Here is a 22,049-nt window from a genome sequence, read left to right on the forward strand (position 1 = left end):
ATTATCTATAAATTTTATTAGATAAATATGCCATTAAAAAAAATAGGGTGTGGAACCACTACCTATGAAACCACCATCCTATAAGGGCACAGGTTCAAGTGCTGGCTGCTCCACTCCTGCTCCAGCTCCCTGCTAATGGCCTGGGGAAAACAGTGTAGGGTGGCCCACGTCCTTGGGTCCCTGCAATCATGTGGGAGACCTAGAGGAAGCTCCTGGTTCCTGGCTTCGGCCCAGCCACACACTGGGGAGTGAACCTGAAGATGGAAGATATCTCTCTCTCCAACTCTGACTTCCAAATAAACCAATCAATCAATCAACAAACAAACAGGAAAACAAAAAAACAAAAAAACAGAAAATGGTTCAAGGCCAGCGTTGTGGTGAACTGGGTTAAGCTGCTGCCTGCAATGCCAGCATCCTGTAAGAGTGTCAGCTTGACCACAAGTTCAAGTCCGAGCTGCTCCACTTCTAATTCAGCTCCCTTTTCATATGCCTAAGAAAACAGCAGAAGACAACCTGAGTGCTTGGGTCCCTCCCACTACATGGGAGACCCAAATAGAGTTCCAGGCTTCTGGCTTCAGCCTGGCCCAGCCTCAAGGTAGCCATTTGGGGAGTAAAGAAGATCTGTGTCTCTCTGTCTCTTTGTAACTTAGCCTTTTAAACAAATAATCTTAAAAAAAAAAAAAGCAAATGGTTCAATTTATATATATTTCCTAAATATATGGCTTACTTTGGAGTATCTTATTATTTAATAAGTTAATTATTTCCAATTAGAACTCAATAGTTTACTCATAATCTGCCCATTATCTGGTAAGAAAGTAGCAGCGGCTAGGAATAGTAGTTCCAGAAACACATAGAACCTACTTTGCAGTATTACTTCTTTTGAGAACCTGGATTTTTTAATTGCTTTACCTGATAAACTGTTATATTATCTCAACAGTGCTTATTATCTGTAGGGAAATACAAATTCATTTCTACTGACATTTTCCTCAATATCACTCAATAAAAGCACATTCATTTAAAATTCATAAAAAAGATAGAGCAATTCTATAACATTGCAAAGATTTCCCTAAAGTGTTCATAATTTTATTCTTTATATATAAAACCTCAATCCTGATTATTTCATTGCACTATTCAAGACTTAAATTTCATTATAAATACATTCTTTAGAGCATAATCATGTAACATTATAGGCCAAACAAATACCTGCTCTCATTTTCAATGCATTTTAACTACAATAAAGGTTTCTTTCCAGCCCATTTCCAAATGGTGACAGCACTCTAATTCCAGGCCTCCATATTATCTAATTTACTTAAAACTTGTTCTTGTTAAGCAATTTGTCATAATCTATGACTTTTACGAGTCTTGTCACAACTTCTAACAGTTGTAAAGTACTGTAGGGCAAGCTCTCAACCTAGCAGTTAAGATGCTGGATAAGACACTTAGACCTCACTGCTGAGTGGCTGAGTTTGATACCCTCCTCCAGCTCCTGACTACAGCTTCCTGCAGGTGATGATGACTCACTCAAGTAATTGAGTTTCTGTCACTCAAGTAGGAGAACTGGATTGAACTCCCAGCTTTGTCTGGCTCAGCCTGGACCATTCTAAGCATCTGGGGAATAAAGCAGAGGCTCAGAGCTTGCTCAAACTCTGAAATAAATTTAAAAAATGAATAAATAAACACCACAAATTTTACACATGGCCAAAGTTTTTAGACTTTCTCCAATACAAATTGCTCATTTGCTGTTTTTTAAATGAAGATATTCAGGAATTATGCAGTTTCTAAATTTCATTCCCACTGAAGTTGTTCTAAGTTGAAACTCAATAACAGTTTCAACCTTCAAAGGAGCACACCGTCAAAGATTTCGTATAACTACCGCTTTCTTGTTATTTTTTTGTACTCAAAAAGAACTATTTTCAGTCCAGAGTAAGCAATAATCTTTTAAACAGACAGTAGTAAAAATCAGAAACTCTGGGAAGAAAATCATCCATCTGAAACCTGGCCCTTGGAAGTCATATATAATTTGAATATACAAAGTAGGTACTGGGAGAAGATAATGTAAAATTTTAAAGACAATTTTAGAATCTTAAAAACTTACATGTAATATTTGTGTGTGCTTCTGTGCCTGAAAATCTTTAATGGATTCTTTTTTCTTTTTTTTTTTTTTTTTTTGACAGGCAGAGTTGACAGTGAGAGAGAGAGACAGAGAGAAAGGTCTTCCTTTGCCGTTGGATCACTCTCCAATGGCCGCCGCGCGCATGCGGCCGGCGCACCGTGCTGATCCGATGACAGGAGCCGGGTACTTATCCTGGTCTCCCATGGGGTGCAGGGCCCAAGGACTTGGGCCATCCTCCTCTGCACTCCCTGGCCACAGCAGAGAGCTGGCCTGGAAGAGGGGCAACCGGGACAGAATCCGGTGCCCCGACCAGGACTAGAACCCGGTGTGCCAGCACCGCAAGGCGGAGGATTAGCCTAGGGAGCCATGGCGCCGGCCTTTAATGGATTCTAAGAAAACTAACAGACACAGGTCATGTTAAATACCATACACACAGTTATACATACAATTCTCATTTTAAAAAATTTTAAAACTTTTTAAATTAATTAATTATTTGAAGGAAGAGAGAGATCGTGCAACCCCATCCGTTGGTACACTTCCCAAATGCCTGCAATAACTATAGAGCTGGGCCAGGCAAAAGCCAGGAGCTAAGAGTAGAATCCAGTTCTCATACATGGGCAGCAGGGATCCAATTATGTCCACTAAAATTGGAATACAAATGTAAAAGTGTATGTTTCAGTCAATAAGAAGCTGGCAAATTGATTTAACTGTTTCCAAGGCCAACCTCTGGTGTTTATGTAGTTTCCTTTCAATCAAGTCTCATTTTAAAGACCTTTTATACCTTAAGCATTCCGGCAAGTGAAGTGCTAAATATAACACAATGAAACACACATGTGTCATACAAAAAGTAACAGTGCTCAATTCCAACTTACTTTTTTGTCCTTCCAGATATCGCTAGATTTGTTTTTTCAAGCAACAGTATTATCAATTGATTTCTTAATGCTGGAAACCATTTCAAAAATTTTTAAATGTAGCTAAGGTCAAATAAAATCCCCCCATGGCTCTAGGCAAGCAACTGTAACTCTGGCTTATTGTCCAGTTAAATCAAGTATGCTGTATTAGTTTCCTATGGCCACTTTAACAAATTACAAGTCAATGGCTTAAAACAACATAAATGTATTCTCCTACAGTTCTGGAGGTCATAAATCTGAAATGAATCTTAGGGAACTAGAATGAAGATGGAGGTAAAGCTGCATTCCTTTTAGAGGCTCCAGGGGAAATACACATCCTTATCTTTTCCAGTTCCTAAAAGATCACCTATACTCCTTAGCTCTGGCTCCTCCTGTATCTTCAAAGCACAATACTCTAACCTCTGCTTCCATTTATGAACTCAAATTTGCCTAATATTAGAACTGTTATGTCTGTTTGCAAGTACAGATTCTCCTTGAATTCAGTTAGGGTGATTTTAAATTCAAAATACACTAAGTTGAAAATACATTTAGTACATCTAACCTACCTTAAACGTGCTCAGAACACTTATAGGCTAAATCATCTAACATTAAATCTATCTTATAATAAAATGCCGAAATCTCACCTAATTTATTAAATATTGGACTGAAAGTGAAAACCAGAGTAGTTGTAAAAGTATGCTTCCTTATCACCAAAGAATCAAAGCACAGGACGCCCAGCACCATCTACTGCTTCCAGATTTTGTTTGCTTACTGACTTCATTTATAGCATATTCAGTCATTCAAAAATTTATATTTTTTTCACAGCCACAAGATATTCAAATGGCTCCTGAGTGTTTTTTTTTTTTTTTTAATTTGACAGGTAGAATTATAGACAGTGAGAGAGAGACAGAGAGAAAGGTCTTCCTTCCATTGGTTCACTCCCCAAATGATCGCTATGGCCGGCGCTGCGCTGATCCGAAGCCAGGAGCCAGGTGCTTTCTCCTGGTCTCCCATGCAGGTACAGGGGCCCAAGCACTTGGGCCATTGTACACTGCCCTCCTGGGCCACAGCAGAACGCTGGACTGGAAGAGAGGCAGCCAAGACCAGAACCTAGCGCCCATATGGGATGCTGGCACCGCAGGCGGAGGATTAACCAAGTGAGCCATGGCGCTGGCCCCCTCCTGAGTTTTCAGTCTTATTTAAGAATCCCATCCCACCAACATAGAATATACACGGACTCTATTTTTTTAGATAACTGGCTTTTTTTTTTTAACTTTTAGTAAGGCTTTATGGTTTTCTTTGTAAGTTTCTATTAAATTCATTTGAAAACATATCATAGGGGCCAGCGCTGCGGCGCAGCAGGTTAACACTCTAGCCTGAAGCGCCAGCATCCCATATGGGCGCCAGTTCAAGCTCCAGGTGCTCCACTTCTGATCCAGCCCTCTGCTACGGCCTAGGAAAGCAGTAGATGATGACCCAAGTCCTTGGGCCCCTGCACCTGCGTGGGAGACCCAGAAGAAGCTCCTGGCTCCGGAACGGCGCAGCTCCGGCTGTTGTGGCCAATTGGGGAATGAACCATCGGATGGAAGACCTCCCTACCTACCTCCCTCCCTCCCTCCCTCCCCTCCGGTTTTTATTTTCTTAAGCATATCTTCCAGAGTCCATCCTACCAAATTCTAATATTTTTAACTCAATCTCTCTGATATTCTTAGTTTATAACTTTAAAATTGGAAAAAGGTACTTTATTTCTTCCACAGCTGACATATTGGTTATGAACATTTGCTGTCAAAGAAACTCTTTAAACTCAATCGCCATGTTTCCTGTCTAGTTCGTCATTTTAATTGTCCATGTAGTCAGTTAAGGTTGGGTTACATTTCTCAATGATTTTCTATTATATTGCTTTTTATTCTATAATACTCTATTATATTTCTGAGTATTTTATTTTTTACTCATAGCTTCAATAAAAAATGATTGCTGAAAAATAAGTAGGACTATATCAAACTAAAAAGTTTTTGCACAGCAAAAGAAACAATCAACAAAATGAAAAAGGCAACTTATAGATTAGGAGAAAAAATTAATAAACCCTGTATCTGGCAAAAGGATACTATCTACAATATATAAGGGACTTACAGAACTCAAAAGCAAAAATAAATCACTCAATTAGACTATGGGCAAAAGACCTGAACAATTTTACAAAGAGGAAATAAAAAAGGCCAACAGGTATGTGAAAAACTTTTCAACATCACTAATCATGATAGAAATCAAAACTATAATCACAGGGGCCAGTGTTGTGCCGAAGCAAGTGAAGCTGCTGCCACTTCCAACAACATATAAGCCACTTGTGACAACAGCATGGCATCCCATATAGGGGTGCCAGCCTGAGTATTGGCTACTCTGCTTCCAATCCAGCTCCTGCTAGGGAACCTGCGAAAACAGCAGGTACTTTGGTGCCTGCCACCCACATGGGAGACCCAGGTGGAGTTCCAAGCTCCTGGCTTCGGCTTGGCCCAGACACAGCCATTGCAGCCATTTGGGGAGTCAATCTGAGGACAGAAGATCCCTCCTTCTCTGTCTCTAATTCTGCCTTTCAAATAAATAAATAAATCTTAAAAAAAATTAAGAGTATATGCTAATACTTATCTTTTTTAAATCCACAAACCTATCTTCAGAAGTAATATGGCCTATGATCCCCCATATACTTTGCCACTATTCATGTGTTTTATCAATAAAACCATCAAAGGACAAAACTACCACAATTTAGTTTGAAGATTTTTGATTGGCTTGATTTTCAATACTAGAAAAGGGTAACATTTCACTACAAAGCATAACACCTATTCCAACAGGTGGAATAGAAGAGGTTGAAAAAAGTGGAATTCAAAATGAAAAAAGCAGAATGGCCAATTCAAAGTTACTTTCCTTACAAGGAGAGGCAGAACAATAAAAAACTAGAAATTGGTTAATATTAGTTACTTCAGCATAAGGATTAAGACATGGAACTTCATTATGATGATGATTCCAACTGGCTATTGGAGAAATCTGCCAGTAATGTCTCCAATCCTGACTTCTCAGAAAGTCTGATAAGCCTAGTTTCAAGGTGGTAATGTTGACTCTTAGTATGAGTCCATTTTGGTTTTTAGCCAGTTCTGTGCAGTTTAGTCCAAAATGATGGCCTCCTATATATTTATTTAACAAAATTATAGAGATATCATAAAATATATTTAAGATCTCTTCATCCTTTCCTTGGGCCTGGACTATTTCAATTTCACTTATTTATTTGAGAGGCAGACACAGACAGACAGAAAGAAGGAGCTTCCTATCCACTGGTTTATTGCCCAAGGCCAAGACTAGACCATGGCCAAGAGCCAAGAACTCAACCCAGGTCTCTTAGGTAAGTGGCAGCAACCCAGTTGATCCATCACCTTCTGCTTCTAAGGGTCTACAACAGCATGAAGGTGAAGTCAGAAGCTACAGTTGAGTATTACAGGAACTGAAACCTTGCAATAAGAGGCATGGGCATCTTACCTAGCAGACCAATTGTCAGGTCCTGTTTTAAAAAACAGGAATAAAATATAAGTAACAATTGGCACTTATTGAGTGTTCTATCATCTGTAAATGCATTACATATATTGACTTTTAAAAAAAAGATTGATTTATTATTATTTATTTGAAAAGCAGAGTTACAGAGAGGCAGAGGCAGAGAAAGACAGAGGTGTTCCATCTGCTGGTTCCCCCCCAGATAGCCACTACAGTTGAAGCTGCGCCAATTCGAAGCCAGGAGCCAGGAAATTCCTCCAGGTCTCCCACGCGGGTGCAAGGGCCCAAGGACATGTGCCATCTTCTACTGTTTTCCCAGGCCATAGCAGAGAGCTGGATAGGAAGTGCAGCAGCCAGGACTTGAACCGGTGCCCATATGGGATGCCAGCACTGCAGGTGGCGGCTTTACCCTCTACACCATGGCGTTGCCCCACCCCCATATTGACTTTTATTTTTTTTGAAAGACAGAGTTACAGAGAGAGGTAGAGACAGAGAGAGAGAGGTCTTCCATCCGCTGGTTCACTCCCCAGATGGCCACAATGGCTGGAGCTGCTCTGATCCGAAGCCAGGAGCCTCTTTGTTTTTACTTTATTCCTGCCTTATGGTCTTAAGACCAGTTTCCTTCACTATTCTTCTAGCTTTTTCTACAATTCCTAGTACATGCATGATAGGTTTTCTACAACTGTCTTCCAGGTTCCCATGAGTTACACATAAGGATTCATTTTGTTTTTAAGTTACTCTCTGCACTGTTACATGTTTGTTTATTCAACTTGATTTTTCAGGATAAAGATTCAGTCTGGTTTTAGAGATTTAGAACTTTTTAGTTCCAGAAATAATTGAGCTCTAATTATAGAAGAGTTTTCACTGTTTTGTTAAATTTTCCTTACTGTGCTCAACAGAAGCTTCCAATTCTAGTTATTCAGTTGTATTTTACTCTCATGTTACTGTATTTCTTCCACTAATTTTTGCTTATTCATGATTGACTTTTTTTTTTTTTGACAAAGTGGACAGTGAGACAGAAAGGTCTTCCTTTACCGTTGGTTCACCCTCCAATGGCCACCACGGCCGGCGTGCAGTGGACGGCACATCACACTGATCCAAAGCCAGAAGCCAGGTGCTTCTCCTGGTCTCCCATGCGGGTGCAGGGCCCAAGTCCCCTGCACCTGCATTGGAGACCTGGAAGAAGCTCCTGGTTCCTGGCTTTGGATCATCAGCACAGCTCTGGCCATTGTGACCATCTGGGGAGTGAACCAGCAGATAGAAGACCTCTCTCTGCCTCTGCCTCTCTGTAACTCTGCCTTTCAAATAAATAAGTAAATCTTAAAAAAAAAAGAATGTTAAATGTTTCAGAGATTCCAAAGCAGTTTCATTTGCACAAAAGCCTATACAGTCTTTCATAACAAACACTGCCTCTAACTTTCATAAGCACTTGTGTAATATCAGTCACCCAAATCTCTCTGAGCTTAATTTTACCATCTTAAAATACTGTTAATACCTAACTCACAAGGTTGTTGAACAAACCAAATGAATGAATGAAAGTACATAAAAGTGAGTAGAACAGTGTCTGCACACAATGCTCAGTAATACTAATATTATTATTTATTTGGCATCCTTTAGCTTAAAAAATTGATTTTGTTTTTCAAAAATAAAAGTAAAAGCTTCTAGCCTCAAATAATTTAAAAGGATCTCAACGATCTGGCACTTAGCTCCACAGGAAGCTATTCTGATAATTTTTGGTAATACAAGTTGACTTGAGTATCCCTTTCCTGAAATGCTTGGGTCCAGAAGTATTTCAGATTAAGAGGATTTTGCAGATTTTGGAAAATGTACATAGACTTTACCAGTAGAGCATTCCAACTCCAAAGACCCCAAATCTGAAATGTTCCAAAATCCAAAACTTTTTGAGTAACATGTTGATGCTCAAAAAGTTTCTGATTTCAGGCTTTCAGATTAGGAAAGCTCTACCTGTATTTGTGTTTATTCAATGCCCTCACAGTCGCATTAAAAAGTTAATGTGTCTGTTTTACATCCACATTATAAAAGTAGTTTCTTCACAACAGTCACTTTAAATATATTTGCCATTTTTTTTTATCACCACAGGTCAGAATACAAACATTGTTTCTGTTGTAATTTTTAAAGAATTTGTATTCTCAGTATCCATTAAATGGCTTCCAACAGTAGAAAAGGTAGCACTAGTACTCAGGTTTGAAAAAATACAGTACTTAACACTACTTCAAATACTAGAAAAAAACTGATTTGAAAAAGGGGGAAACAAATGTAATCAAGCAAATGTTTAATTCAAGATTTTCTCTAAGCAGCATTAAGAAAAAAATTATTAATTTAGATAACAATAAATTCATAAGTACTAAAAAATAACAGGCCTTGCAAATGTGTAAACCAGCTTAAGTTGATCAGCACATTAAGTATAATACATATTTAATGTTTTGAAGGAAAGCCAGTAATAACTTACTAAAATATGTACACTTTTTCCTCTAAGGCAAGGTATAAATCATCTTATGACAGTATTAAGCAAGATGAAAGTGATGATCAAAAGTCTACTGATGGGGCCGACGCTGTGGAGTAGCCGATAAGGCCACCACCTCCAGTGCCAGTTCGAGTCCTGGCTGCTCCAGATCCAGCTCTCTGCTATGGCCTGGGAAAGCACTAGAAGATGGCCCAAGTCCTTGGGCCCCTGCACCCACGTAGGAGACCTAGAAGAAGCACCTGGCTCCTGGCTTCGGATCAATGCAGCTCTGGCCACTGTGCCCAACTGGGGAGTGAACCAGTGGATGGAAGATCTCTCTCTCTCTGCCTCTCCTTCTCTCCCTGTGTAACTGACTTTCAAGTAAATAAATAAATCTTTAAAAAGAAACAATGGGTATCATGAACAGTATATTCCAAATGCAAAAGAAAGCTGTGACTCTGATTCAGGCTGGCACTGCCATTATTCTGAATCTATATATATAGCAGTTTAAGAAAATCACCTTAATCATGAAAACAATCAACTCCATACTATACACACCAAAAGGACTAAGCATTTTAAGTAAGCAATTCAATCCTTCTAAACTGTTGTATTATTTTACATAAACACAAAAAATTATATACTTGATGTAAGAAATCTCCAAAGGAATAAAGAAATTTTGAAATCAAAATTTAAGTTTTTTTTACTTACTGATTGGCTAAATCAGATCCCATTTTAGAGCCATCATCTGCTGCCTCTTCCATATCAGAGTCCATACCAGTTTCACCTGATAAATAAAAAAAAGACTACTGATTTAATCACTACAGAAGAAAGTCATCTTTAAAAGCAACACAGATTAAAGAACTTTATAACTAAAAAACAAAATGACGGCCGGCGCCGCGGCTCACTTAGCTAATCTTCCGCCTGCGGCGCCAGCACCCTGGATTCTGTCCCAGTTGCTCCTCTTCCAGTCCAGCTCTCTACTGTGGCCCGGGAAGGCAGTGAAGGTTGGCCCAAGTGCTTGGGCCCTGCACCCGCATGGGAGACCAGGAGGAAGCACCATTTGGGGGGTGAACCAACAGAAGGAAGGCCTTTCTTTCTCTTTCTCTCTTTCTCTCTCACTAACTCTGCCTGTCAAAAAAAAAAAAAAAAAAAAATGCCTACACTTAAAATAATGTTATATTCGGGGCTGGTGCTGTGGCGCAGCAGGTTAAAGCCCTGGTCTGAAGCGCCTGCATCCCATATGGGCACTGGTTCTAGTCCCGGCTGCTTCTCTTCCGATTCAGCTCTCTGCTATGGCCTGGGAAAACAGTAGAAGATGACCCAAGTCCTGGGGCCCCTGCACCCACATGGGAGACCTTGAAGAAGCTCTTGGCTCCTGGCTTTGCATCAGCGCAGCATTTGCGGCCATCTGGGGAGTGAACCAGCGGATGAGAGACCTCTATCTCTGTCTCTACCTCTCTCTCTAACTCTGTCTTTCAAATAAATAAAATAAAGCTCTAAAAAAATGTTATTTTCAATGCATCTTTGGGTATTTTTCATTGTCTTCTTTTTAGAATGTGTGTATATATACTTATGGACTACATACATTTGTATACGTGTATTTCAAGAGTTACAAAATTCCACTGAACAATTTTACATTTTTAAAAGTTAGCTCTGAAAATAAAAAAATCTCCATTTTCTGTTTCTTCTAGCAGACTGCAAACATTAAAATCCTTGCAAAGTTCCAAAAGACAAAAAAGAAGTCTGAAAATCCAAGAGTCTAGAAATACCAGTATCACAAACAGTAATCACACTTCAGGTGGACATAGAAATATCAGCAAATTGCAAGGTGTTCCTCTAACTCCGCATCAGAATCTTAACAGAGCAGAAACAGTATGCAGTTGGTAACTAACTGCTATAAAGAATACAAAGCAGAAAATTCAAAAATTATTTTAAGAAAAATCTTTCCCTTCTCAATTTTTATTTTGTAAATATATTAAAGCATATTAACTTATGCTCTTAGCTATACATTTGACTTGGAAAACTATGTGTCAAATCTATTTTTAAAATGTTATTCTGATACATAAACTATATTTCTCAATACAAAGAGAAGTAAAGATACTCTTCAATGATTACCCAAATAATGAAATCAAAGTAACATCCAAATAGAAAAAATATCTCAAGATAAATGCTGACTACATTAACTAGAAAGCTACCAAAATACAGAAACATGTATTCTTACCTTCAAGAATCTTCAGGATTTTTTTTTCAGACAGCAGCTCCAACTGTTCTTGGCATAGCTTTTTAATTTCTTCTATTGAACAGTTCTAAAGAAAATGACATATTTAAAAATGCATTTATGTAATAGAGCTTCAATATAAATTAGAAAATGATAATCACAAGAAAAATTTCAGTTAAGTAAATCTTATCAAACAAACTAAAGCTTCAGTTAGATTCACATACATCTTTCCATAGGAGGAAATCTGAAAAACTACAGTTAACATATGACCATTTTAGAGATTTGATGGGAAAATATATAGTCATGTTTCTGATAAAAGAATAAACTAGAAAGTCAATTGGTTTCCCAGATATTCTTAATTGTAGCTTTTTTTTAAGTAATTTTTCTAAAGTTTATATAATTCAAGCTCTAGCTCCACACATTTCAGGTATATGATCTGGGGCCTAACATGTCAAAGGCCTACTTCCAGCACCATAAAACTAGAAGAATATATTTCCCAAATACTCATAATTTTCAGAAATAAGTATATAGAAACCTTTGTGAATTTAATGAAATATAAGGGTACTTTAAAAAGTTCAAAGAAAATGCACTTTATGTTTTCATCCTATTTTCCAACAACTTTCTGAAGACCCTGATATAAGCTGTTACCAACCATCACTGCACATGCAGTGATTATATTTTCTTTTTTTTTTTACAAGATTTATTTATTTATTTGAAAAGAAGAATTAGAGATAGAGAGAGAGAGAAAGAGAGAGATCTTTTATCTATTGGTTTACTCCTCAAATGGCCACAATGCCCGGAGCTGGGCCAGTCCAAAGCCAGGTGCCAGGAGCTTCTTCCAGGTCTCCTACATGGGTGCAGGGGCCCAAAGTACTTGAGCCATCTTTCAATTTTTTCTCAGGCACATTAGCAGGGAGATGGATGGGAAGTAGAACAGCCAGGACTCGAACCAGATGCCAGTGTCACAGGTGGCAGCTTTACCTGCTATGCCACAGCATCAGCCACTATATTACTTCTTAAAATACCAGAAAGATTCATTTCACCTCCTATTCAGCTACTATAATTGCCAGCATTTAATAGAATACACTTCTTGCCTAAACATTTTTTCTAGGCAAATTTTTAAATATACAAACCCATAGAAGATTTTTCAAAATCCCTTTAGAATATATTTTCAAGTCTCGTGTTTTACATGAAAACATCCAATTATACACCGCATTAAGTAAAACAGTTGTTATACAGAAGGTTGCATTTCCGGGCACATGAGAGCTTCAAAAAATTTATGGAAAATGAAATTAAATGGATATGAATTTTCCATGAACTTTCTGAAGCCCCCTCATAGTGATCGTATACATAGTTATGAAGTACCTTTAACACATCAGGAAGCATCTTCTGCAATTTCTTCTCTCCTATAATACAGAAGCATTGTTGCAGCATTTCTTTTTTGTCTGATATATAGAAACTAACTGGTTTTAATGATACAGTCAGGTCCATTCCACCTTCTTCAAGATCACTGTGTTCTGCTAAGAGTAATTCTTTTTCCAAAGTTGGCAAAAGACATTTGTTCTCCTAAAAGTAAAAGAAAAAGGAATCTTACACAGTACTACTGAAAACATGTCTATATAGAATATGCATATGACATCATATAGTTACATTTACTAAATACCTCTTTAAATATTTCTAATTATTTACATAATTATTTAACTAAAACCATAGTAAAGAATATTTAATTTTTCAGTATCCTTTAATTTTACTTGTTACACTTCAATTATTTTAAGGAGTAGCTATAAAGGGAAGAGATAATATTCTAGTACATGCAAATGAAGGTATACTCAATATTACACAATTTCCTGCAATTTAGATTTCAAAGAATTAGGATATTCCTCCAGGTAGTTTATATAGTTATTGTCATTCTACTTAAACTCTCTTAACTTAAACTCTACTACTACTTAAACTCTCTGACAGACAGAGATATCTTCCATCCACTTTTCACTCCCCAAACGGTTGCAACAGCCAAGGCTTGGCCATGCTGAAGCCAGAAACCTGGAGCTTGTTCCAGGTCTCCCATGTGGGTGCAGGGGCCCAAATGCTTGGGCCATCTTTTACTGCCTTCTCAAGGGTCTAGACAGAAAGTGGAGCAACCAAGACTCAAACCGGTGCCCATATGGGATGCTGGCAATGCAGGTGGGAGGCTTAACTTTCCAGTTTCAGTTTTTATACCAGGCTCCAGTCTAACTGCCCATGATCCATTACCTTGTGTCTGTCAACTTAACTTCTAATTCCCAAATCATGTCTAAGCTCTCCAAATGTACTGTAATAACCCTGGTCCAAACTTCTATGATCCTTTGCCTCGCTTATATCAACAACCATTTAGCCTGACTCCCTGTATCTAAACTGAGGTCTCTGTTTTATATTCAGTTGGCAGATAAATTTTATTAAATGTATACTTACTCATCCTTCTTGTTTAAAACCCTTCAGTGGGTTCCCCTTGGTCTTCTTGGGGGTAACATGGCCTACCTGGTTCTTCATGTTCATTGTCTGTGTTCTAGAAACAACAACCTTCTTTGAATTACTCAAATGTAATCTGTTCTTCCTTCAGCTCAAAGATGCAGGGTTTCTGTACATACTAACATCACTCTGTACTCACAAGATTAAAAAATTCAAATACCACAGGTATCAATTCAACTCATTCCCTCAGAAAATTTTCCCTGATCACACAGATCAAGTAGATCTATTTTTAAAACAATATTAATTTATTTATTTGAAAGTCAGAGTGACAGAGCGAGAAGGAGAGGCAAAGAGAGAGAGAGGTCTGCCATTTGTTGGTTCACTTCCCCGTGGGCCACAACGGCCAGAGCTGAACCAATCTGAAGCCAGGAACCAGGAGCTTCTTCCAGGTCTCCCATGTCGGGTGCAGGGACCCAAGGACCTGGGCCATCCTCTACTGCTTTTCCAGGCCATAGCAGAGAGCTGGATCAGAAGTGGAGCAGCCGAACTCAAATTGGCCCCCATATAAGATGCTGGAACTGCAAGCAGCATCTTTACCTGCTACGCCAAAGTGCTGGTCCCCAGTAGATCTATGTTTTATCTTCTGATGGAATCAATTAAAAATTAGTTTAGGAAATTGCATAGAATACTATGATAATTAGACTGAAAGTAGAAACCTCATAACACTGCTAGAAGAAATACAAATTTACGAAGTTACCATATAGTCCAGCACCCCATTCTCAGATGCATACCCAAGAGAAATGTTAACAGTCTGTACCCAATTTGTATATAAATATTCACAGCAGCATTGTTCATAATAGCCAGAAGGCAGAAACAACCCAGATGTCCACTAAATGATAAGTGGGAAAACAAAATGTGGTATAGCCTAACAATGAAATATTATTCAGCCAGAGAAAGGAAAGAAACTTTGTGCTACAAAGAAATGAGCCTATGTACTACAGCTAAGATAAACCTTGAAAATACTATGCTAAATGAGAAAGTCAGACACAGAATTCCAGGCATTATATGATTCCATTCATATAAGTTGTCCAGAACACGGGCCGGTGCTGTGGTGTAGTGGGTAAAGCTGCTTCTTGCAGCCCATATGGTTGCCAGTTCCAATCCGGCTGCTCCACTTCCAAACCCTGCTAATGCACCTGGGAAAGAAGCAGAGTTGGCCCAAGTGCATGGGCCCCTGCATCCACGTGGAAGACCTGGAAGACGCTCCTGGCTCCTTGCTTTGAATTGGCTCAACTCCAGCTGTTGCGACCATTTGAAAGAGTTAATCAGCGGATGGAAGATCTCTCTCTCTCTCTCTCTCTCTCTGTAGCTCTGGCTTTCAAAAACAATGTCCAGAACAGGGAAATCTGAAAGTTTATAGGATTAGGAAGTAAATTAGCAGTTACCTAGGGATAGAGCAGGGTAGAGGTAGTAGGGATTACAGCAATTTTTGGAGATGAAAATATTTTAAAAGTGAGTGTGGAGATGATTCACAATTCTGTAAATATACCAGAAACCAAGGAATTATACAGTTGAAATGGATAAACTGTCATGACAAGCCAACTATATTTCAATAAAGCTCTTAGGAAAATACAGGAAACTTGGGTCAGGTGTTATGGCGCAGCAAGTTAGGCCACTGGTTGGAATGCCCACTTCCAATACTGGAGTGCCTATGTTCAAGTTTGGGCTCCACTCTCATCTCAGCTTCCTGCTGACACACTCTAGGAGGTGGCAGGTGATGGCTTAAGTAGTTGGGTTCCTGACTAGGACTGAGTGTTTGGCTCCCAGTTTTCACCTGACCTAGTCCCAATTCTTTCAGGCATTAGTGGAGTGAATCATGGATAGGACCTGATTCCATGTGTCTTTCTCTCTACCTCTCAAATAAATAAATAATTTTTAAAATTACATTACCTAGGGGCCAGCGCTATGGCTCAGTAGGTTAATCCTCCACCTGCAGTGCAAATGGACACCAGTTCTAATTCTTGCTACTCCTCTTCCTATTCAGCCCTCCACTATGGCCTGGGAAAAGCAGAAGATGGCCCAAATGCTTTGGCATCTGCACCCATGTGGGAGACCTGGAAGAAGCTCGTAGCTCCTGACTTTGGATCACCTCAGGTCTAGCCATTACGGCCATTTGGGGAGTGAATCAGTGGATGGAAGACCTTTCTCTCTGTCTCTCCCTCTTACTGTCTGTAACTCTACCTCCCAAATAAATAATAAATAAAATATTTTAAAAAATAATAAATTGGCATCTCCTTTAAAACAAATTACATTATCTGATTAAAGGAGAAAAACTGTTATTTTACCAACAGAAAACCAGAAACCATCTGATAAAATTCTACAAGCCCAAGTGAACTAGGAGTTGAAGAAAATTTTCTTAACCTGATGAAATCTATCTATCAAACCATGACAAATATATTCATTGGCAGTACATCAGAAATGTTACCAAAAATCCAAAAAAAAAAAAAAAAAAGAATTGGGGAAATGCTGCAAAAATGACAAAAAAAATTTCAATGCTAAAAGGAAGAGATAAAATTCATTGTTAGCAGAAATTTTTTTGGAGAAAAAAATTCTAAATAACAAATTAGTTTTGTTTGGCTGTGTGTGGCTAGACACAAGAAAATACATAAACATAAATCACCTATGCCTACATAACTCCCAATTTAAAGATGTCATGTTAAAAAACACTACAAGCCGGCGCCGCGGCTCACTAGGCTAATCCTCCGCCTAGCGGCGCCGGCACACCGGGTTCTAGTCCCGGTCGGGGCGCCGGATTCTGTCCCGGTTGCCCCTCTTCCAGGCCAGCCCTCTGCTGTGGCCAGGGAGTGCAGTGGAGGATGGCCCAGGTGCTTGGGCCCTGCACCCTATGGGAGACCAGGAAAAGCACCTGGCTCCTGGCTCCTGCCATCGGATCAGCGCGGTGCGCCGGCCGCAGCGCGCCGACCGCGGCGGCCATTGGAGGGTGAACCAACGGCAAAAAGGAAGACCCTTCTCTCTGTCTCTCTCTCTCACTGTCCACTCTGCCTGTCAAAAAAAAATAAAATAAAATAAAATAAAATAAAAAATAAATAAATAAAAAACACTACAATACAGATTAGTTTTATACTCCTGAGTAGGAAAGATCGTTCTATAGAACAAAATCTAGAAGGCAAAAAGAGACATGAGTTTTGACTACAAAGAAATGACTAGGTTCAGTACACACTGAACAAAATTATAATAACATTTGTAGTATACACCACACAAAGGTTTAGAATCAAGACTTTGTGTAAAATACTGAGAACTTACCAGTAATAAAATGAAAACAATCAAAGAGAAAAACAAGCAGAAGATATGTACATATTACATAAGGAATCAAATGGCAAATAAAAATGTAAAAATGTTCAACCTCACCATTAATCAGGAAAATATAAATTAAAGCAACTGCAGCATTAAGTTGACTCGTTAGTTTGGCAAATCTTTATAACATGGACTTTGAAAGTTAGCAAAGACTGGTAGAAATGAGTATCCTCATACACCACTTGAACTATAAATCGATGAAATCTTACATGAAAGGCATTTTGTGGCACCTACCAAGTTTTTTTAAACCGCACACATTTTGACCCAGTAATGTCACTCCTTAGATTCTATCCTAAATTATCTTACATAAAGCTATATGTACAAAGGTGTCAGTTTTTGTATTGTGTGTAGTAAGAATTAAAAACTTATCACTAGGCTGGTGCAGCGGCTCACTAGGCTAATCCTCCGCCTTGCGGCGCTGGCACACCGGGTTCTAGTCCCGGTCGGGACGCCGGATTCTGTCCCGGTTGCCCCTCTTCCAGGCCAGCTCTCTGCTGTGGCCAGGGAATTGCAGTGGAGGATGGCCCAAGTGCTTGGGCCCTGCACCCCATGGGAGACCAGGAAAAGCACCTGGCTCCTGCCTTCGGATCAGCGCGGTGCGCAGGCCGCAGCGCTCCGGCCGCAGCGGCCATTGGAGGGTGAACCAACGGCAAAGGAAGACCTTTCTCTCTGTCTCGCTCTCTCACTGTCCACTCTGCCTGTCAAAAAAAAAAAAAAACAAAAAAAAAAAAACTTATCACTAAAGATAAAAAATACAGGGAACTCACCATAAAACAATTAAAACGTACAGAAAGAAATGTATCCCAACCACGCAGGGGTTTACCCAATCCAATGGGGGACACAATAAAGCTTACATATAGAATCTTAAAACTCAGCCATGTGACAAGAAGTGATGAAAAGAGACTGTGCATCAAATCGTTAATGGGAAAGCATGAAAAGGCCCTTCTACACTCTTCCTTTATCTCTGGGTTGAATGAATTGTATGCATTTATTCGTTTTATAAAGTATCTTAATACGGGGGTATCTGAGCAGGCTGATGGTGCATACAGAGCATACTTTTGGTGGAGTCAGATACCAGATTCAGGTCTAGGAGCTACTCATCCCTGGGACTGTGGGGGAAAAGCGTGCGGCCTCAGTTTTCTCATGTGTAATGTGGACTTCATCACAACGTACTAAAAACAGAAGACGGAGAGAGAAGAAAAGCGAACGGCTCGCAAGGGCACTGAAGGCAAGGCCAGCTTCCAGTACACACTCTTCCGGGAGACTGAGGAAACCACAGGAATGGAAGGGGCCAAGTGTGCTTTTTTGAAAAAACAAAGTTAGCTGGTGAGCAGATTCAGAAACTTTAAGTCCAAAGACACGGGAGCGTGGGCGCTCAACGGGACTCACAAGAATGGACCTCAAGTACGGGTTGGAAACTCCGGCCGGTGCCCCCCATCACGCCCGTAGCCCGCCTTTTTCGAAGAAAAAAAAATAAAAAATAAAAAAAAGCAGCGGCTCCAGGAAGCGGCGAGAGGGGAGCGCACGCACCTGCTGCACGGAGCCCGAGACGCTGGAAGATGAGTCGGTGCTCCTCCGCTTCCGGCGCTCGCTGCGCTCCACGCTGCTCCCACTGCCCCCGCCGGTGACACTGCCAGTGAGGCTGGAGTTCCCACAGCAGCTGACGCTCCCGCAGCCGCTCGTGCTCCCGCAGCCGCTGGTGCTGCCACTGCCGCTGCCACCCAGGGCGGGGACGAGGTCCGGGGCCGCGACCGTCGCGGCTGCTTCCTGACTGCTACGTTTGCGCCGCTTCTCCCGGGAAGATTTCTTCCCCGTCATGATCCCTCTGCTGCAACCATCCAGGGGAAGCCCTCCGTCTCCGGAGCGACCGAAAATTCCCTCCTCCTGCAGCCGGCGACTGGCGCTGGCGTCGCCGGTTTTGCGTCACTTCCGGCGCTGGCGCAGAACGTGGTGAGGCATTTCTGGAGGCGGTGGCGGGGCCAATCGCACCGCTTCTCGGACTTGAGGAGGGTGACCCTAGGTTATAAATTGAGCGGCTGGGCCTACTCGCGGTGGGTTTTCCTTTTTATACCTGAAGGGGGTGGGAGGCAGAGCCCTACAGCAGATATTTGCCTTACTGATAGTGCTTTTGGATGTATGTCAGTTTATAACAATACCCAGTAAAAGTATAATTTCTCCTCCATTTTAATTTGTTTGCAAATTTTAGGAAACTTAACCACTTAGAACAATAGAGAATTTAGGGAAAAGTAGTTTCACCTCAATGTCAACCCCTAGCAAATTATTGTGTTCTTTTTAATTTTAGGGAATTGTATAGGAGTAGGGCTCTTGTACTTCCTTGTTTTTCCCCATTTACACTAATTTCACTTTTTAGAATAATGCAACAGTGAATAGCTGAAGAAAAAGTTACTCTCTTTATGATGTTTTCTACCCCCAAAAGAAATTGATCAAAGAATATCAGCATCATGCTATTTTTGTTCTATTTAAACAGATTCCTGTGGTTCAAACTTATAGTGCTTAAGAGCCCAGCAGTAAACATTCTGAAGTACTTAAAACTCTTTAACAAATGCAGACAGCTTTTCTGCCCTCAAACAAGTACAGGGGAGAACAGGTAGAGATTGGTATTTATATGCCTTTTTTTTTTTTTTTTTTTTTTTTTTTGACAGGCAGAGTGGACAGTGAGAGAGAGAGAGAAAGGTCTTCCTTTGCCCTTGGTTCACCCTCCAATGGCCGCCGCGGCCTGCGCGCTGCAGCCGGCGCACTGCGCTGATCCGATGGCAGGAGCCAGGTACTTCTCCTGGTCTCCCATGGGGTGCAGGGCCCAAGCACTTGGGCCATCCTCCACTGCACTCCCTGGCCACAGCAGAGAGCTGGCCTGGAAGAGGGGCAACCGGGACAGAATCCGGTGCCCCGACCAGGACTAGAACCCGGTATGCTGGCGCCGCAAGGCGGAGGATTAGCCTAGTGAGCCGCGGCGCCAGCCTATATGCCATTTTTGTAACTACTCTTCACCAACCCAGTGAGCACTGATCACAGTGATTCACCAGGGATAGGCATGCATTAATTCTTAAGTCAATCAGTAATTGGCTGGGATTTTATAAAGAGATAATAAGTGAGGAATTTAGTCTTTCATCTTAAGTGATGAACTATGAAGAAATTCACCTCATATCTCCTAGATGTCCTGCTCTCTATCCTGTGACAGTTTCTAAGAAAATGAGGCCAACAAGACACTTGCATTTAAAATAAGAAAATCCTGATGTCTAATTTTCCATCAGTGAGTCAATAATTCTTTTTCTGCCAGTTAAACTAATCTGAGTTGGTTCATGTCACTTGCAAACTAAGTCTAATACAACATGTAAGATCTTCCATGATCTGAAAAGCTTTTTTCTTTCTAACCATGTATGTTCCCTAGAAATAAACCCTTCAAGACTATTCAGCAACCTTACTTCTACTTATGTTACTTATTTAGAATTTTTCCAAATGACTTCCATTCTCATTCCTGCTAAAATTCTTTATGTAGCCCACTACTGTCACTACAGAGCATCCATTACTTTTTACTACAGAGATTTGCTCAACACTTCTACAATATACTGTTGTTTCTCACAAACAGGCCACACATTATAAATCCATGTAGTCCCAACACCTAATACAATGCCTGGAACATGCTAGACACAAATGTGTGTTAAGTGCTGAGCTAAAAATGTCAGAACCCACAGAGAGCTCTTTTTCTATCACCACTGTGGTAAATTGCATTAACAGCCTACTTCTTCACCCATCACTGCATCAATAATACCCTTTGCCATGAAATTTGGCAGCACTCTCCTGCTACAGGTGAAAGACATAATCCTCTGCCCAGGGGCTCTGCCATGTGACTGACTTTGACTAAGTGGGTCTTATTCATCAGCTCTTCATTACTATTAAAAAATATACCTGACACAGGCTAATCATGAAGGAAACATGTTTATTTTGGTTTCTGTTTCTGGAGGTGCACAGTCCAAGATCAGGCAAGTATCAATCACCATATGGTGACGGCATTCTTGCTGGGAGAAACCCAAAGTGACACAGAATTACTAGCAAGAAACAGCATGTGTGCTTCTGTATGATCTCTTATAAAACCACCAGAATTTAATCATGAAGGTTTTTCCCTAATGACTTGATCTGATCCAATCTAATCACCTCTGAAAAGCCCCATGTAGAACACTGGATTGCTTCCACCATCTCAATGACATGAATATAAAATGTTGAGGACCAAACCTTTTACGTGAGTCTTTAGGGGACATTCAACATCCAGATTAAACTCCAATTCACAGTATGGATGTTCACAGATATGCAGCTAGTGATGTCTCAGGGGAAAAAAAAAAAAAAAAAAAAAAAAACAACAAAACTTGTGCAATTAGGACAGGTAGGTAACACTTGTTCTTCCACCATCACCGTGAAAATTTTATACCCACTGATCTCAGAAGACAAATGAGAAACAAGTAGAGCAGAGCTTCCCCAGCTAAGCCATGCCATGAACCCCAGCCAAGAGCAGTTCTCAGCCAATGTGCAGATGAGAGAGGGAGAGAGATCCCATCTGCTTGTTAACTCCCCAGTTACCTGCAGTGGCCACAGCTGGGCCAAAATCAAGAGGCAGCAACTCAATGCAGGCCTCCCGTGTGGATGGCAGGAACCTCATTACATGGGTTATCATACTGCCTCCCACGATCTCCATCAGCAAATTGGGGTCAGGAGCTGGAGGATATCAAACCTAGGCACTCCAGTATGGGATGAGGGCGTCCTAACCAGTGTCTTAACTTCTAGCCCAAATGACTGCCCTTTCATTTCTATTTATTTTTAAGGACTTATTTATTTGAAAGGCAGAGTTACAGAGAGGAAAAGACACAGAAAGAGATATTCACTGGTTCACTCCCATCAATGGTCACGATACCTGGGGCTGGCTGAAACCAGGAGCCTGGAACTCTATCTGGGTCTCCCACATGGGTGGTAGGGGCCCAAGTATTTGGACCATGTTCT

The 22,049-nt window shown here is 40.4% G+C and overlaps 1 protein-coding gene across 4 annotated transcripts in view; it reads right to left on the reverse strand.

The window, feature by feature from the left end:
• Window positions 1-18,990, reverse strand: part of CAAP1 (caspase activity and apoptosis inhibitor 1) — a 134,131-nt gene extending 115,141 nt beyond the window's left edge. For 3 of the 4 annotated variants that reach the window (XM_089317982.1, XM_089317984.1, XM_002707954.6), the window contains exons 1-4: window positions 18,570-18,990; window positions 12,585-12,785; window positions 11,223-11,307; window positions 9,710-9,785 (exon numbers count right to left, since the gene is read on the reverse strand). In XM_089317982.1, coding sequence (XP_089174108.1) covers window positions 9,710-9,785; window positions 11,223-11,307; window positions 12,585-12,785; window positions 18,570-18,857 — 650 coding nt within the window. In that variant the 5' untranslated portion in view covers window positions 18,858-18,990. Of the gene's footprint in view, window positions 1-9,709; window positions 9,786-11,222; window positions 11,308-12,584; window positions 12,786-13,667; window positions 13,691-18,569 lie in introns of those variants that run through there. The other variant, XM_089317985.1, reaches the window with a different exon arrangement.
• Window positions 18,991-22,049: the final 3,059 nt, after the last annotated feature.

The sequence above is a fragment of the Oryctolagus cuniculus genome, chromosome 1 (genome assembly GCF_051225735.1).
Source record: "Oryctolagus cuniculus isolate XC-2025 breed Fujian yellow rabbit chromosome 1, ASM5122573v1, whole genome shotgun sequence".
Lineage (NCBI taxonomy): Eukaryota > Metazoa > Chordata > Mammalia > Lagomorpha > Leporidae > Oryctolagus > Oryctolagus cuniculus.